The sequence below is a fragment of the Phodopus roborovskii genome, unplaced genomic scaffold, assembly GCF_943737965.1.
Source record: "Phodopus roborovskii unplaced genomic scaffold, PHOROB, whole genome shotgun sequence".
Taxonomy (NCBI): Eukaryota; Metazoa; Chordata; class Mammalia; order Rodentia; family Cricetidae; genus Phodopus; species Phodopus roborovskii.
The window spans coordinates 7,432,898-7,449,955 of NW_026126408.1; the positions used below are offsets into that span (position 1 = coordinate 7,432,898).

At 42.1% G+C, this 17,058-nt stretch overlaps 1 protein-coding gene across 1 annotated transcript in view; it reads left to right on the forward strand.

The window, feature by feature from the left end:
* The first annotated feature begins 606 nt into the window (after window positions 1-606).
* Ldah (lipid droplet associated hydrolase) overlaps window positions 607-17,058 on the forward strand; it is a 49,038-nt gene continuing 32,586 nt past the window's right edge. Inside the window, exons 1-3 of the mRNA XM_051181678.1 lie at window positions 607-652; window positions 9,886-10,041; window positions 15,553-15,693. Of these exons, the coding sequence (XP_051037635.1) occupies window positions 9,888-10,041; window positions 15,553-15,693 (295 nt within the window). The 5' untranslated portion in view covers window positions 607-652; window positions 9,886-9,887. The remainder of the gene's footprint in view (window positions 653-9,885; window positions 10,042-15,552; window positions 15,694-17,058) is intronic.

Here is a 17,058-nt window from a genome sequence, read left to right on the forward strand (position 1 = left end):
TGTAGATGATAATTATTTTTTTTTGTTTGTTTGTTTTGTCTCTAAGTTCCAAGTTACTTCTGGATTTAATACTGCCATATAGGCGACGCTGCTTTTTCAGAGTAGAAATACACTGATCGCCTACAATGTACCCAGCGCCGAGGATAATATGGTCTTGGAGTTTGTTTGTATTAAGTTGAAAGAGCCTCTTGGACAGTCGCGTTGTCCTAAAGTGCAGAGCATCTGAAGCGGAATACTACCGCTAAGGTTAACTGAGAGTCAGCTTTCCTGAGTTCATGAGGAAGGGAAGGAACGCAACTGGTAATGGAAGAAAGGAAAGGGGAGCAGATGTGGAGAACAAACAAAAAGATGTCGGGGGAGAGGAAAATCTAGTTTATCAAAAAGCGACAAAGAACAGAAAGCGGGGTAAAGTTCAAATGAAATAAGGTAAACTTTTCATGTGCTCCCAGCGGCCTCGCTGGGCAGGAACCACCTAACCAAGCTGTTATTAAAATTCCCACTCGCGAGCCTCGCTCACAAAGCATTTTATGGGGGCCAACTTCCGGACAGGAGCGGCGCAGTGTTGTGACGTCGCGTCAGGCCGGGACTTCCGGTTTTGACGAAGTCTTGCCAGGCACTTGCGGACAGGCGCGCACACCTTGCCAGGGGACAGGTGAGGTGCTGCTACCCGCCGCGTGGGTTTTTTTTTTTTTTTTTTTGCCCGAGGAAGGTCAGGCGTACTGGCGGGGGGCGGTTCCAGGATAACGGAGCTGCCATCATCCGTGTGCAGAGCCGGCGAGCTGGGCCGAGAGGAAGGCGATGGAAATGAACGCAACCCACTGCGGCAAGGTCGCCAGCGGCTCCCCGCGAAAGGATGAGCCCATGTGTCCTTAGCCAGCCCGCTAGAAATGAGTCATTGTGCCCTGGGGCTGCCCACGCATCTGAGGTCCACCACAGTGCTTTTCATGAACTCTTCCTGCCTTAGTTGCAAACTCACTTTCGGCCCCCTACCACTCACCCCTCACAGAATACAGGTTGAGACACTTCTTTCATGACTTCTAATTTATCTCTTCCCTTCCAAGTTTTTACTCATTATCTGTTTTCTGCCCTGTATGCTACACAGTGGGAGAAATTACAGTCTACCGTTGAGCCCACCCTCCTTCTTTGCCTTTTTAAAAGCATAGCTGGGGTGGCGCCGCAACCAAAGAGACCTGGGGAAGTAGAAAAATCTCTAGTGTTTAGTCACAAAGGTTTGTTTAAAACAAAAGTTTGGAACCGTGAGCGGGAGTGTTTGGTGTCTGTTGAATGCTTTCTTGTTTTCATATGAAGTTGAAAGGCCTTCCCGTCCCTGTGGTTTCTCCTGAGAAATCCACATGATGTGTTGTTGTTCTCTGGATGATTTTAAGATTTTTTTTTGTTTTTAGTTTTCCAAAATGCATCTTTGGCACGCCTTGCATTTCTGTCCATTTTTCCAGTCTGAGGTTTGCTTGGCTTCTTGAATCTGTAGATCTATGTCTTTCTCAAATTTGGGGAGTTTCTAGGTACTGTTTCTTCAAGTGGCTCTATCAGCCCCACACTGTCACCTGTGGAAATGTGACTGTGAATTTTAGGTTGTCACTGTAGTACCAGTCCCTGATCTATTGCTGTTTTTGGACTATTTCCCACCACTTCAAGTCCATTAACTCTGTCACTCTAGCCAAGTTCTCTCATCTTGTCCGTTGGTTCTGCTCTGCAGTTGATCCCACCATGCAGTTAATTGTTACTTCTCAACCCCTTGCTCTTGTTTCTTACATAGCATTCTTTTGGTAGCTTCCAAACTTCAGTTTTCTCTTTCATTTTTCTGTTCTGTCTTCTTGTAAGAATACTTTAATCAACTCCTTTCTCACTTTTGGAAACTGTTATGTTCCTGGTGCCTTCAACACTTTCACAAACTGCTTTGATGAAGGTGGGATGTTAGTAGGTAGGAGAGACTGGTAAGATCACTTTCTGAGATGTGCTATGGTATACTTGTCTCTTAAAGGTTCAAAACGTTTATTGGTATGTTGTGAACTAATGCTGCATGACTAGTGAGGTGAGGTCCTAAGAGGTGAGACAACTTTAATCTTGTCCTCAGGAGACACTTGGGTTTGGATATCAGCCTACTTGCATTGCAAAAGCTTATTAAAGTATATCATGTGGAAAGCTTAGATAGGGATGATATGTTCTGGTCTTCCAAATCAACAACTTATTTATTGTTTTGGAGCAACCATTGTAAGTTACTTCCTGATGACTCCTGTTCCAGGGAGCAAGTCAATGCCATCTGTTGATTATCTTAGTTAATTGGACAAGACTGACCTTGCTCTACCTTTTTAGAACTACTAACCCACAATATCTGTTAGGATATTAGCTATTGTGTGGGAAATAAGATTTTGAGACACAATATAGGATGATTGATGTTTAGGGAGAAATCACTTACACCAGACAGATGACCGCTGGTTACTGCTCCAGGGATGCCCCGGATGCTGTCTGTCTCCGACCAGTAAGTAAGAGAGCAAGTTGGGGTCTGGGACCCATAGGTCATGTCTGGAACTGTCCCCATGCCCCAATGGATGTGGTCAGTGCAGCAGATGTAGGTGGGGTGGATATCTTACTACATATGGTATGTTGCCTAAAGTGTTAGCATGGTATGCCATGTAGCAAGAATACATGGGGTACCCTGTATTTCCTCGGAACATTTTGTTTTTCAAACTATTAACTACAGTCAGTGCCTGTTTCTTTCAAGATAATGCCTGGAACTTCTGATTTCTTAAATCATTAACCTGATAATCAAGACCTTCATTGTTTGGAGCAGGATAATCCCAGTTCTGATCCAAATGTGTGCCTGTGTGTTTCTGCACATCTGTCTCCTGTAGTCTGCATTATACTTTATAGAGGCTTTTTTTTCTTTTGTTTTTGTTTTGTTTTGTATTTTTTTGAGGCAGGGGTTTCTGTAATCCAGGTTGACCTTGAACTCCTGATCTTATTTATTTCCCTATTGATAGAAGAATAGGCATTAGCCAAGACACCTGGGGTTTTCAGTTTTGAGTTTGTTTTTTAGACAATTTTATACCATGTAGTGCTAGCTGTTCTCAAACTCACAACATTACTGCCTCAGACTCCCAAATTCTGGGATTCTGGGTGTGTACCAGCATGCCCAGATGATAGTTTCCATATTTTTGACTCTTCTAGAAAGCTCTTATGATTATTAACTATCTGCTTTTGGCCATTCTCTTTTATAAAGTGCTCTTCTGATAATTTGCTTGTATTTTAATTGGATTATCTCTTTCTTGCTAATTTGGAGTTGTTCTTTGCACATTCTGGATAATGTGCATGTTGAGAAAAACTATTTTTATGTATAGATACTACACATAGGTAATACAAAACATATGGCTGAAGATGTAGCTCAGTGATAAAGCAATTACCTAACATATGCAAGGTTCAACCTCTAACCCCACAAAATAGTAATTATCTGTTCATAGAGATAGTGTACAGAGAGATTAAGAGAATGAGAAGACAGTCACAGAGTAGGAGAAAACTGGAAACCTGTACACACCTATGCACACACAGACATGCACAATGACACATGCGTAGCATTCAAGATTCAAACCTGTTGCTGGAGAATATCCTATCAGCAGTCTTATAACTTCAAGACTATACATATGTGTGTGCACCTTCTCCTACTCTGTTTTCTGACTATACTCTCACTGTCAATGTCTATTGATCAATGTATGTCCTTAATCTAAAGGATGCATTTTAGAACTCCTTTGCAGTTAAGGTGTACTATACCTTGTTTAAGTTACCTTTGACTGACCAGAGGTCAGGTATAAGGGAAACATGAGTCTCTGGGAAGCTTTATTGTTCTCTTTTCCTTTTAAGCTGTATGTGGCACTCTGTGTTATGGTTCATTGATTTCCTTATTGATAATATAGTTGGCTTGTGTTTTGTTTAAAAGACCATTTTTCCCTTCTGTTCCTATATAGCTTGATTTTTTTTTCTTCACATTTTCCTTTGTGTTTTCTCCATGCAGACATCCAGTTTGACCAGTACCATTTGTTGAAGATGCTTTCTATTTTTTGATTGTGTATTTCTGGCGTCTTTGTCAGACATCAGGTGACCACGGGTGTGTGGATTTATGTCTGTGTCTTCACTTTGATTCCAGTGATCATCATGTCTTTTTATGTCAATACCATGTGGTTTTTATTACTGTGGTTCTGTGGTATGACTTGAAATCGAGGATGATAATACCTCTTGCAGCCCTAATCTTTCACTGTGTCTTTTTATCAGGGCATTGGGAGCATTGACATTAGGAGATATCTGTGACTAATGATGGTTAACTTATATTTGGGTGAAGGGATGTGTGCTTTGTGTGTGCTTGTTGTGTGTACTTGTTTTTCTGGCTTTCCTTAAGGAATGTATTAACTTGCTCTTTAAGGACCTCTATCATCTTCATACAGTTGGTTTTCATGTCTATTTTCTGTACTTCAGCTCTGTTGGAATATCCGGGGCCTGCTGTGATAGGATAGCTGTGCTCTAGTGGAGACATACGGTACTGGCTGTTACCATGTTCTCACGCTGGCCTCTAGGCATCTGGGTTTCAGGTGATTACAGGTCTAGATGCTCTGATTGCTGGGATTTTCTTTCTTGGGTGGTTATTTTGTTTCTTGGTTTGTTTCCTCTCTGGATTTTCATGGTGTGATGGCTGTGTGTTCCTGTTTTCCTGGCCTGCTCAGCTGATGTGGTCATGGGGAAAAGCCTGCTGGTGCTGGAGGCTGGGATTAAGTGATGAGTTAGGAGGAGGTAGGAAAGGATGGTGCCTGAGATCAGGAGACATGGGCAGCTGCAGCAGGCAAGGAGCCCTCAGCTGGTGATTTGTTGCAGAGCTAGGGAGGAGACAGGGATTGGATCTTGGGGAACAGAGAAGTCTTTGGCCAGCCTACCTGGTTTTCTGGCAGGCATGACCTGCATTTGAGCAGGGGGCATCTTCTTGCCTTGGGGGCTGGAATATAGCAATGAGTGGGGGAAGGGAAGCCAGGAGAGAATGGTCTGTGGGATCCATAGGAGATATGTGGGCATGGGGAAGGGAGGCTGCAGCTGGTGTTCTTTGCAGCACTAGGGATGGCCTGAGGCATTGGGTTTGGGGGAACAGAGATAGTGGAGGAGGTCTGTGGGCAGGCTCTGTATCCTATATTTTTATGTTACATTTTAAATCTATTCTTTGCTTTTTTCTCAAATATCACATTTTTTTTTTCTGTTGTACAAATTTGTTACGCATTCTTGGACAATTCTTTTGGTGGTTACTGGTATTTTTTAATAGGCAGAAGAAAATTTTTTCCCTGCTTTTTAAATTGTCATCAGTGGAAGATGTTTGGAAGCAAGCTGGTCTGCTTTTGCAAAATCAGATTCATTACAATTTAAACTTAAAAGAAACCTCAAATGGTTGGTAATATTGTTAAATAGTAAAACATTGGCCTACCACTTACAAGGCCCTGGGTTCAAGCCCCAGCACCACGTAAAAAAACAAAAACAAAAACAAAACAAAAAAATCCTCTAATCAATACCAACTTCCAGTTTCTCTTCTGTGGTTTAACACATATAGGTAGCCAGTGTGTTAGTGTTTGAAATAGAGCTTTTGCTATTTTCCATATTTCCTTCTCATATCACCTTTCTGTAGGAATTACAAACTTGGTGTGTCTGGCACAAACCTTTCAGAAGTCAATCTGTGCATGTCCACTCACCAAATATTTCACATATTAGTTAATCACTGGTTCCCAGGATCCACTCGAATTTATTTCCATTCAAGAATCAGACATAAAGTGTGTGTGCTCTGCTGTGTTTCATGGTGAGACAGTAAGCGGTGAATGTGTTCGTTGATTCACATGAAGATTGGCTTTTGAGGAAGTCTTAGAAGTTTCTTAGACACCTGATGTGTGTAGTAGGTGACACAAGTTATTATTTGACATAGTTGGTAATTTAACCCCTGCAAACTGGAGGATGGCTTGGGGGGAAAGTGCTTGCTGTGCAAACAGAAGGACCTGAGTTTGAATATCAAGTATTCACTTTAGAGCGTTATTGAGACCTGGCACAGTGAGATTCGGAGGGGTCCTGAAAGCTTGCTGGCCAGCCCGTCAGTTCAGTGAGAACCTGTCCGAAAAATTAAGGTCCCTGAGAGCAGTAGGCAAAGGAACAAAGCAGTACCTAAAGTTGAGCTCTGTGCTTCATTCATACCCACAACAGGTGAGGACACACATACCAAAAGAAAAACGGGAAATCTGAACAACTCCCCTGCTGTCTTTTTGATGTGATTGAAAACACACTGACTCAAGCTTTTTAAAAGTTATCATTGCCAGTTCCTACATGATTGTGGGAATTCTGGGTAGCTAAAATAAACAGCAGACATTTTATTCTAAAACCAAATAAGATACACATGCAACTCTACTTTGAATATTTTTGTTTAGTAGTTTAGCTTTATTGTTCTTATTGGCTTTATACAATATAAGTAGTTTATATATGTGCATTTATAAATATTACATAAATATAATGAAAATATTATAGGTTTGATCTTCAAAGATTTGTTCTGGTCAAATGCTCTTTTTTTGTTTAACATATTGCCTGGGTTTATATAAGATTAAATTGGGAAAAAATATGTTGCTACATAAAATTCCAAAATTGTTAGTACAGGTAAGCACCTGCATTTAGAAAAACAGGTTTGTGTACGTTGCACAAGTCATAGTCACAGTTAGTTGTCATCCAGCCCGACTCTTGGCTCTTAATCAAATTGATATAATTCAGGCCTGCTCATAGGCTGAGGCCCAGGCTAAGGGTGGAGCTGCCACCCTTCAACACCCTATAATTGTCATAACCTTGTGTTTTGTTAATCTGTCTCTTGCAGAACTGAGTTCCCACAGACTCTTAGGTAAGAGTTTCTTTCCTTCTCACTGCTCGGTGAAGGGAAGTGAAAGCTACCCAGGGAACAGGCATGGGAACCCCGCACCTCTCCATCCAGGTCTATTTTGCTTGGAGTGTCTTAGAACTGCAGTTGTGGCTTTTGTTTTCTGATTTTTATAGACTGAGTTTCTTATCTATACGAACTCTCACAACTCTTGAGATTACCCAAACTCCCAAGGTGTCATTTACTTGGAATTAAGTAGTTTAGAGTCAGATGTGTTTAATGACTGAATTCCCTTCTGGTGAAAGTGTTAAGTATGGCTAGCTAGTGGCTTTGAAGTCAGTGCCCTAATTTCATATTTTGTGTAAACCTCCATCGTATTTTGTTTCAGATGCATTGCAAATGTCACAAAACCTTCACAAATGTACTTACTGCGTTATGATTGTTCTGGAGAAGAGGGTATAGTGACATTTATTAATGATTTAAAATCAGTCTGTATAAAGAGATGAGAGACTAATTTAGTCAGTGTATTTTGTATCTGGAGTGTTCCCCATATCTTAAAGGTTTTTCACTTTTGTAAGCATTCTTGCTTAAGAAAAATCAAATAAGACTTTTGGCTAAATATAAAAGTTTAAATACTTGTGTTTATTCCTACCTAAATTCATAAAAATGACAGTAAAAGCTATATAGACATAAACAAAGGGAATGAAGGGATAACAGATCCCAAGACTAGACAAATAAAATCATAGAAGTTTTATGGGGAAAAGGGAGAGTTACAGGAAATTAGCAAAGCTTTCTTGATGGGGCTTGTGTGATCAGAACTGTAGTTTATCACTCCCTAATGCTGAGCCATTGTATAAGTGACTGCACAATGCTCCATCACAATTTGCTTTTAACTCCATTAATGGCCATGTGGGTCCTTCAGCACTTTGGCTACTGTAAACATACTCCTTGCATCAGTCTTATGGGAACATTTGTGTAATTTTTTGTTGTTGTTTATTTTAGAATTAATTCCTCAAAGTGCTGCAAAGTGGTTGCCTATTTAAGTATAGGTCCACGCTGTCAGATAATTTCCAGATGTGTGGAATTTCCCATTACACTGCCTCCTAACCAGTGTTGAATTTGCCTTAATTGAGATGGACTGCCTGGGGAAAGACCATTGAGTGCTTGTACTAAGTTTATAGCTTAGCCAGCTTCCTAATCAATGTCCACTCTACTGAAAGACTGTGGGCAGGGGAAGTGTGTGTGTGTGTGTGTGTGTGTGTGTGTGTGTGTGTGTGTGTGTGTGTGTGTCCTGTGCAGACATGAGGATCTGGGTTCAAATCTTCAACACCCACATCAGGTATAGCCAGAGTGCATATGTACAGCTTGCGACAGACAGTTCAGGGCCACGATGGAGAACAAAAGTCAAGCAGTTGGCTGTCTAGAGGAGGAAATGCAGAGCGGTCACTTGGGGTATTGCCCCAGTGCTGCTGGTACTGTATGAGGAGAGCTTAGATTAAAGGACATTAGTCAGTCCTCTGCTGGTGTAAGATGCACTCTGGAGACACCCAGCACCAGAGCAGTGCTTTCTGTTCTGAGCATCCTGGACCTTTTGGCTTTATTGTGGAGACTCGATGTTTAACAACATACCTGGTCTCTCTAATCACTCTATGCCAGGAGTTCTCGGTTCTACTAGTGAAAAATAGCTCCAGGTTTTGCTCCGTATCTTTTGGTGACAAAAATTCTCTCCTGTTGGAAAGCAGCTGCATCTGGGGGATTTCTCAGGCCTGAACGGCACAGGGGGAAAGAAGTGTGAGCTAGGGAGAGCCTGTAGGGGAAGCTTCCAGCTGGCTCTCCAGACACCTCCACCAAGGACTCAACATTGCCTCCCCTGACAAAGCAAACCATTCCAAAGATCAGGGTCAGAGCTGTGAATTCAGTGATGAGTGTGGAGCTAGAATTCAGAGGTGAGAGGCAACAAATGGGGTCTTGGATGGCAGCGGGAAGGCATCTCAGAAGTAATTGAAGATAACATGGTGCCCAGGGTGATAGAGAAGCAGTGGGTGCTAAGGACAGGACAGGGTAGCCTGGAGGATGGAGAGGGGCAGGCTGGCATGAAGGGACTAGAAGGACTGACACCTGGTGCCTATAGACAGGGAGAGTAGGGACAGCAAAGGCCTCGGGGTGGGGGTTGCATAAAGATTTCAGGGCCACCAGTTTGTATGAAGTTATTCAGAGAATCATGCACACTTGCTAACTTGTGTCCTAGGTGTTCTCTCTCTACTGCTCTCATAAATCAGTGCCACAGTGCTTCCATTACGCAAAGCAGTGTGCTTATAGAATTTGGACAGAAGAGAGTGACTAGAATGAGCGTAAAGGAACTCAGTGATTTTCCATCCTAGGAGAGCTGACCTTTTCCCCAGCCATTGCCGGGTGAAGGTTGAAGGTTGAGGGCCGTTCTCAGGTGAGGTAGTGAGCCATTAGGAAGCACCACACTTGGGGAGGGGGAAGTCATCCAGGGGCACCGAGGTTTCTAACTGAGGCAGCCACAGGGGGTGGGGGGTGGGGGTGGGAAGGGTGGGGGGTGCTAGTTTGTCTTTGACTCCTGCTCTATTTAGCCTTTTCCTTATTGACCATGTGACTGCCCTTTTCTCAGGAAACCCCTTGTGTTTGGTTTTACTATCCCCACTCAATCTTTCAATGCCCATAGCTGAGTATTCTTGTATCTCTGATGTGCCCTGTGGCATTCTCTTCTGAGCGTTTTTTGAAACACCCCCTTTTTATTCTCCAGTGCTGTCTTTGGTTCAAGGTCTTATATTTTACTGCCTGTTGTGGGGGATGGGAGGGGAAGGTTGAGACAGGGTCTCCTGTAATCCATGCTGGCCTCTATATAGCTGAAGAGGCTAGCCTTGAACTCATACCTCTGCCTTCTGAGGGCTGAGACCAGTCTGCACACCACCACTCCTGCCTTTTGCTTGCTTTTTGTTTTGTTTCTCACCACCCTTTACCTTTGTATTTAGAGATGGACTCAAAAGTTCAGGAAGAAATCCCTGTGCATGAGGAATTCTTTCTCTGTGGTGGAGTTGAAACCCAGATTATAAAATGTGGGCCCTGGACTAACCTCTTTGATGAACAAAGTATCACCAAGCCAAAACTACTTATCTTCATTATTCCTGGTAAGTGTAAAAGTCACAGACACTTAGAACCTCTGATTTCATAATTATTGTTGGCAAACTATGAAGGACCAGAGGGAAATTAAATTACTGCTTGTAGCAGCCACTGTTACTACTATGGGTGTGTGGCTTTTTCTTTACATCGGTATCTTTCATATTCACTATTATACAGAGATGCCTTGTACCACATGCAGTTTTATAATTTCTCTTGTAAATGTTTTTATATTTATACCTTTATCAAAGTTTAAAGGATTTTTTTTTTTTTTTGTTCTTGTTTGTTTTTTGTTTTTTTGAGACAGGGTTTCTCTGTGTAGCTTTGGAGCCTGTCCTGGAACTCGCTCTGTTGACCAGGCTGACTTTGAACTCACAGAGATCCATCTGCCTCTGCCTCCTAAGCGCTGGAACTAAAGACGTGTGCTGCCACCACCACCACCTGGCTCAAAGTTTAAATTTTTAACAACATTCTTTTACTTTATTTTAAGATGATTATTTGCTTAATACAGAGTTTTATTCTGGGGTTTTCTTCCTGGCCATTTGTGACTTTTTTCTGTCACTGTCAGAGATATATCTGATTGGGTGAAAGCAATAAACTTTGAAATTCTTCCTGGCGCACATGGCAAGACTCCCTGTTGGTAAGTCTTTGACATTATCTTTGCATTTATTTGGTTGCGCAAAAATGTTCACCATCATGAAACTGGTCAAAACTGTCTTTTCCCTTAAGATTATAAAAACTGCTCTGTGTGCTGTGTGCTTTCACTGTGCTGTTGAGAAGAACCCTTTAGGTTGGATGATGCCTGTCCCCCCTCTGTCCTTAGATGTTCCCTAAGTGGCTCAGACCACTCATTAGATTGGCACTGCTGTCTTTGCTCTTCTGGTCTACAGTGCTGTTTTTACAGAAAGCAGATTCTTCTGCAGCTGAGTCTGTGTCCTCTGCCTCTGTGTGCTTTTCCTCTGTCTTCCTGTTTGTAGAACACCTTGACAGCTAGGACTCGTCCTTGTCACTGTTTCTTATCCAGGGTACCTTTTGCCATTTCTTCATTTGCCTTTATAGTATTTTTTTCTATTAAAACAAATTATTTCTTTTAAAAAGTTTTTCACTTTTATTTAATTTAGAAGCAGTCTTATTTTACATGTCAAGCCCAGTTCCCTCTCTTTCCCATCCTCCCATGCTCCCCACCAACCCCCCCATCCCCACTCTCCAGAAAGCGTGAGTCCTTCCATGGGGGGATCATCAAAGTCTATCACATCATTTGGGGCAGGCCCTAGGCCCTCCCCTGTGTATCTGGGCTGAGAGGTAACCCTCCATGGGAAATGGGCTCCCAGAGTCCATTTGTGCACTAGGGATAGATACTGGCTCCACTGTTACAGGTCCCATAGATTGCCCAGGCCTCCTAACTGACACCCACATTCAGGAGGCTTGGTTCGGTCCAATGCTGGTTCCCCAGTCTGTGAGCTCCCCCTTGGTCTGGTCAGCTGTTTCTCTGTACCTGGTCTGCACTGACTGTGCTCCAGGCTCCTCCTCCATTGACCTTTGAATTTCTGTTCCTCTCTGCCAGGTTAGATCCCATGTTGCACTCTCTTGCTTTTGGTGAAGCATGTTATTTCGTTATTTCTTGAGTAGTGAAGGGGAAGTGACCTTGTAAATGATGCAGCCCATTAGAAACTTCTATAAGGCTGGGTGTAGGTGTGGTGTTTGGAGTATGTACAAGGCCCTGGGCTTGATCCTATCACTGAAAAAGGAAGAAAGAAGAGTCACTGTCCTAGACTTCTAGCTTGGAAATAATTTTTTCCTTGGAATTCAGAGCCAATGATCCCCCTTTTTAAAATTAATTAATTAATTATGCTTTTTCCAAGATGTGGTTTCACTGTGTGGCCTTGGCTGTCCTGGAACTCACAAAGCTTCTCCTGCTTCTTCGTCCTAAGTGCTGGGATCAAAGGCATGCTTCTCCCATCCCCAGGGTTTGCAGTTGCCTGTGAGAAATTCTGGTGTCACTCTGATCTCATCTCTTGTGTATGTCAAGTGTCCCCCACATCACATCTTGGAGACTTCTTCATTTTATTCTAAGAATTTGGAATTTTACATTGAAGTATGGTTGGCATTTTGTACATTGCATGTGGGTTAAGACAGAGACTGTTCTGCCTAAGGCCTTGTATGATTGCCAAGCACTACCACTAAGCCTTTGGTTTGGTGTGTAATTTGAGCTGGCTTCAAATTCCGCTGTGCTCGTCTAACCTCTCGTCTAACCTCTTCCCAGGGTGGAACTTCCATGCTCTTCTGTGTTAAGATTCCTGACCTAACACTCCTCTTCAGCTTAACCTTTTCTAGAAATAAACTTACACTCTTCCAGGATTTAATATTCTTCTTGAAAATCGGTCTGGGAACATGAGTTAAAATGAAAAGTAGACATATTCTGCCTGTAGTGAGAGTTTGAACTTGTAGGCATAGTGGGTGCTACTCTATGTAGCTGGGATCTGGTGGGGATGGGATATAGAAAATAAGTAGACTAGTAGCCTGCACTGGAGGCAGGGTATAGTCCCGCAGCTGGAAGGAAGGAAAGAAGGAAACTAAACTAAAATGCACAAGTGCGAAAGGATTTAAGAAGAGAGTGAAAATGTCCCTGCCTGGCCCCTGTGGCTGTCTCTGTTAGAGGTCACAGTCCTTTTCTTAGGGAGCCGCCAGTGGAGGAAGAGGAGGAGACTCCTTGAGGACAACAGATGACCCGTCATCAGAATTGTTGTACCTAAATAGTGTTGTTATTATTTTTAGAGTTTGTTTAGCATTGATTGTAACAGTAATTGTAATAGCTACCATTTACTAAGTGCCCACTATATGCCAAGTGCTGTATAAATGGCTCTTTATTTACTTAAGCTCTGCCTCCATTATAGATGTTTTGTAAGACTAACTATAACCAGGCACACAGAGGATCCTACAGTAGGATGTTGCCTTAGTTAGTTTCTGTTGCTGTGATAAAACACCATGGCTAAAAACAAGTTGGGGGGGGGTTGTCATTTCATCTCATAGCTTTATCTTCCATCATCCAGGGAAGTTGAGGTAGGAACTCAAGGCAGGAACTGATGCAGAGGCTGTGGAGGAGTGCTGCATACTTGCTTGACCCCCTTTGCTTGTTCAGACTGCTTTCTTATAGCACCCAGAACCACCATCCCAGCGGTGGCACCGCCCTCATTGAGCTAGTCCCTCCCATATCCATCACCAATCAAGAAAATATATCACAGGTGTGACCACAGGCCTGTCTGGTGGGAGCATTTTCTCAATTTTGATTCCCTCTTCCCATATAACTGTAAAAGTTGCACAACCTATTTTTCTCATTGCTGCATCAAATGAAGACTAAGCACGATAGAATGTGTAAGGCGCTGACAGCAGGAAAGAACTTAAGATATTCCGAGGGCTTCCTAGTGATGCTTCCAGCTATATGTTAAATGACATAAAGATGTGACTGTGGCATAGAAAGTACTCCAGGAAGGCTATTGTCTCAGTTACGGTTTCTAGTATTGTGAAGAGACACCATGACCACAGCAACTCTTACAAAGAAAACATTTAATTGGGACTGACCTCATTTTTGGAGGTTTAATCCATTATCATCATGACAGGACATGGTGGCCTGCAGGCAGACATGGTGCTGGAGAAGGAGTTGAGAGTGTTGCATCTTCATATGCAGGCAACAGGAATTGAACTCTCTGTTACACTGAGCATAGCTTGAGCGAAGGAGACCTCAAGGCCCACACCCACAGTGACATACTTCCTTCTACAGGGACACACCTTCCCTAGCAAAGCCACACCTTCAATAGTGCCCCTCTCTATGGAAGCATTTTCTTTCAAAACACCACAGCTATACTCAGCAAAATCTCAGATCTTTCTAAAGTAATATATAAATTAATTATAATTTCAATCATAATCCCAGGGAAATTTTTAGGAGTGAAACTAAGTTTGAGACCACTCTAGAAAGTTTTAAATAAAGAGAAAGGATTTTCCCTACTAGTTACTAAAACATGATCATGCACACCTGTCTCTCTCTCTCTCTCTCTCTTTGTGTAAGTGCTTAAGTGTGTAAGATGGGATCTTTTAGCAAAAAAAAAAAAAAAGTTAAATAAGCTGAATTATTTGATTAAAAAATAACAAGTTGTAGAAAGTTAGTGTTGAATCAGAAGACACTTGAGATTAGTATGTGTGTGGGGGGTAGTGCTTTCCATAATTGATGGTTTCATGGACCAGCCTGTTTGAATCTGAATGTATATGCTGTTTTGTGCTTAATGCTTAGCATTCACATTCTGTAGATTTGCATTTATAAAATGAGGAAGATCCATTCACAGGCACTATGGATTCTCATCTTCTGTTGCTATCCCCACCTCCCTTCCCTCTTCTTCAAGAGCACATCACTGCCCTTGAGAAAGTTTTCATGTCACTCAGCAAAGTTGTCAGTTAGCGCCACCATAAGATGGCTTAGAGCTTAAAGCCCTTGGTCAGAATGCTGCAGGAGCAAGATAACAGTATGGATGATAAGCCATTACAAGGTACCATGATGGGTTCAAGGCTGTGCGTATGGAATAGTTAACATCTACATACCTATTACTGTGTTTCAAGTAGTGTTGAAATATGCTATACTTCTATAAATTCACTTAGCGCCATGTACATTTGTATATTATCCCATTTCATGGACAAGAAGTCAAATCACAGAGAGAATTAATAACTTGGCAAACCTCATAGTTCATAGGGAAAGTCAGGGGTACAGCCCAGGCAGCCTACATTCTCAGCCACTTTACTGTGCTACCTGTTTAGGGAACTGTAAGATGTGGACATTATGTGAATGACAATCGTGATTTATATACCAGTGCCACAGACCATGGTCAGCTAGAGAAAAATCTTACAGCATGAGGAAATAAATAAATTTAAAAAAATGGGTATTGGGAAAAGTAGATATCTGCAGAAAGGACTACAATGAAGAATGTATACAGATGACTTTAAGCTAAAACCCTCAACATTATTGTCTTTCCCCCTACAGATGTATCATATTGATTGTTCTGTTTCTCTTTACCAAATCCATGTCAAAAATGCCTTCTGTATACACACAAGAAAAATCATTTGTAATATATATGCCCATCAATTATTGATTTCACACACACACACACACAGGCACACACACATGCACACACAAATACTTGAGATGGCAAGATAACACCAAGTTTCCTAAGACTTTAATATTGTTTGTTTGTTTGTTGTTATTCTTTTGTTTGAGTTTTAGTACAGCTTAATAACTGTTGTGGTCAGACCTTGAAATGCCATAGAGACATATTAGTGGTTTGGGGTTTTATCCTGGTAACAATGAGAAGTCACATAAGGGTGATTTAAAAAAGATACTTCTATATTTTTGTTTGTAGCTTGAAGATCTTCTTATGACACCTAAATGTTACTGGATTTGTAGAGAATGCTGTAAGAAAACTCAGAGACACCTTGCATGGGTCTGTTGTCTTTCTAATCTAAAGTCTTTCTTCTCTTAGGTAACCCAGGCTTTTCTCCCTTTTACTTGCCATTTGCAAAGAGCTTATATTCTTTGACGAAAGGCCGCTTCCCAGTCTGGATGATCTCTCATGCTGGGTTTGCCATGGCACCCAAAGATAAGATTCTTGCAGCACCAGATGGTATGTCCTTGGTAATTAAACTTGTTTTGATTGACAGTAAAGTGGTCATCATGTTTCTAGAAAACCTACTGGCATTCATATTTCATAAGTAATCACTTCTGTTTGTGGTTTTAGACCTCAGGTGCCATATTTGTTTAATTTTAGAGATAGTTTGTCTGTTACTAAAATAGGTCAACCCTGAGTTGCTGATTCAGTAGATGTGGGACACCACATGGGAATCTGTATTTCTAACAGTTGCCAGCAGTGTTCATGTTGCTGGTCCTTGGACCCTTCAAGAGCTTGCTTGACCATGGAATTTTCCGCACTACATACTAGTGCCGCAAACCAGTGAAAGGTGTATGTCGTGAGTCAGAATCTCTAGAAAGTGTGTTTAATTTGTGTCTTAAATTGATGTTTGCTTATTTATGACTTTACTTGAGTGCTTTTTGTTTGGATTGCTTCTAGACTTACTAATGTGTTAATAACTTAGCAATTAGACTGAGCTCTTTGTTACCTAATGAGAACAGTGCCATCTAGAGGCATTAGCCCAGGGTCAACTGACTCTGGTAGAGGGATCAAAGGGCAGTTTATCATCCCCAAGGATTTGTGATCAACTAGACAATGATATGTAGTACTGAAGGAGAATTAAATAGAGATGCCCACCTCTGCCTTCTGAGTCCAAAAGTTCCTCTTTCTCTTCTGCAAGATTCCCTGAGCTCCAAGGGGAGGGAACTGATGGAGTCCTCCAACCTGTGCTTTCTCTCCACCTAATGTTTGATTGTGGGTCTCTGCATCCACTCTGAACAGCTGCCAGAGCAGTCTTTCTAGTGATGACTGGACCTGGCACTGGTAGCATGTCATTAGGGATCATTTCATTGATTTTTTTTTTTCTCTCCTGCCATTTGTGTTCAGTTCTACCCTAGGTCTCTGGGCTATTCAGCCTCTCTGGTTCCTGTCCTGGTCATCCAGACATGTACTCCCCTTCTCATCATGGGCTTCAAATTAAATAAGTCTAATCACTGGTTGGCCAGTTCCACAAATTCTGAGTCACCATTGCCCCAATATACTTTGCAGACAGGACAGATTATAGGATAAAGGTTTTGTGACTGGGTTGCTGTCCCAGTCCCACCCTTGGAAGCCTTGAATGTTTACAGAAGATACATTCAGGCTCCAGATCCTCATTACCAGGAGCACTAGCTAGGGGCACCATCATAGATTCCAAGGAGTTTCCACTGTACTAGGTCTCCATATTGCCCCCAACTAACTTCCATTTCCAGCCATCTCTCCCAATATTATCTCCCTGCATCCCCCTCTACCTGACCTGATCTCTCCTGTTCCCTTTGTCACCTGCCCCTAGTCCACCTGCAAGATCTATTGTACTTCCCC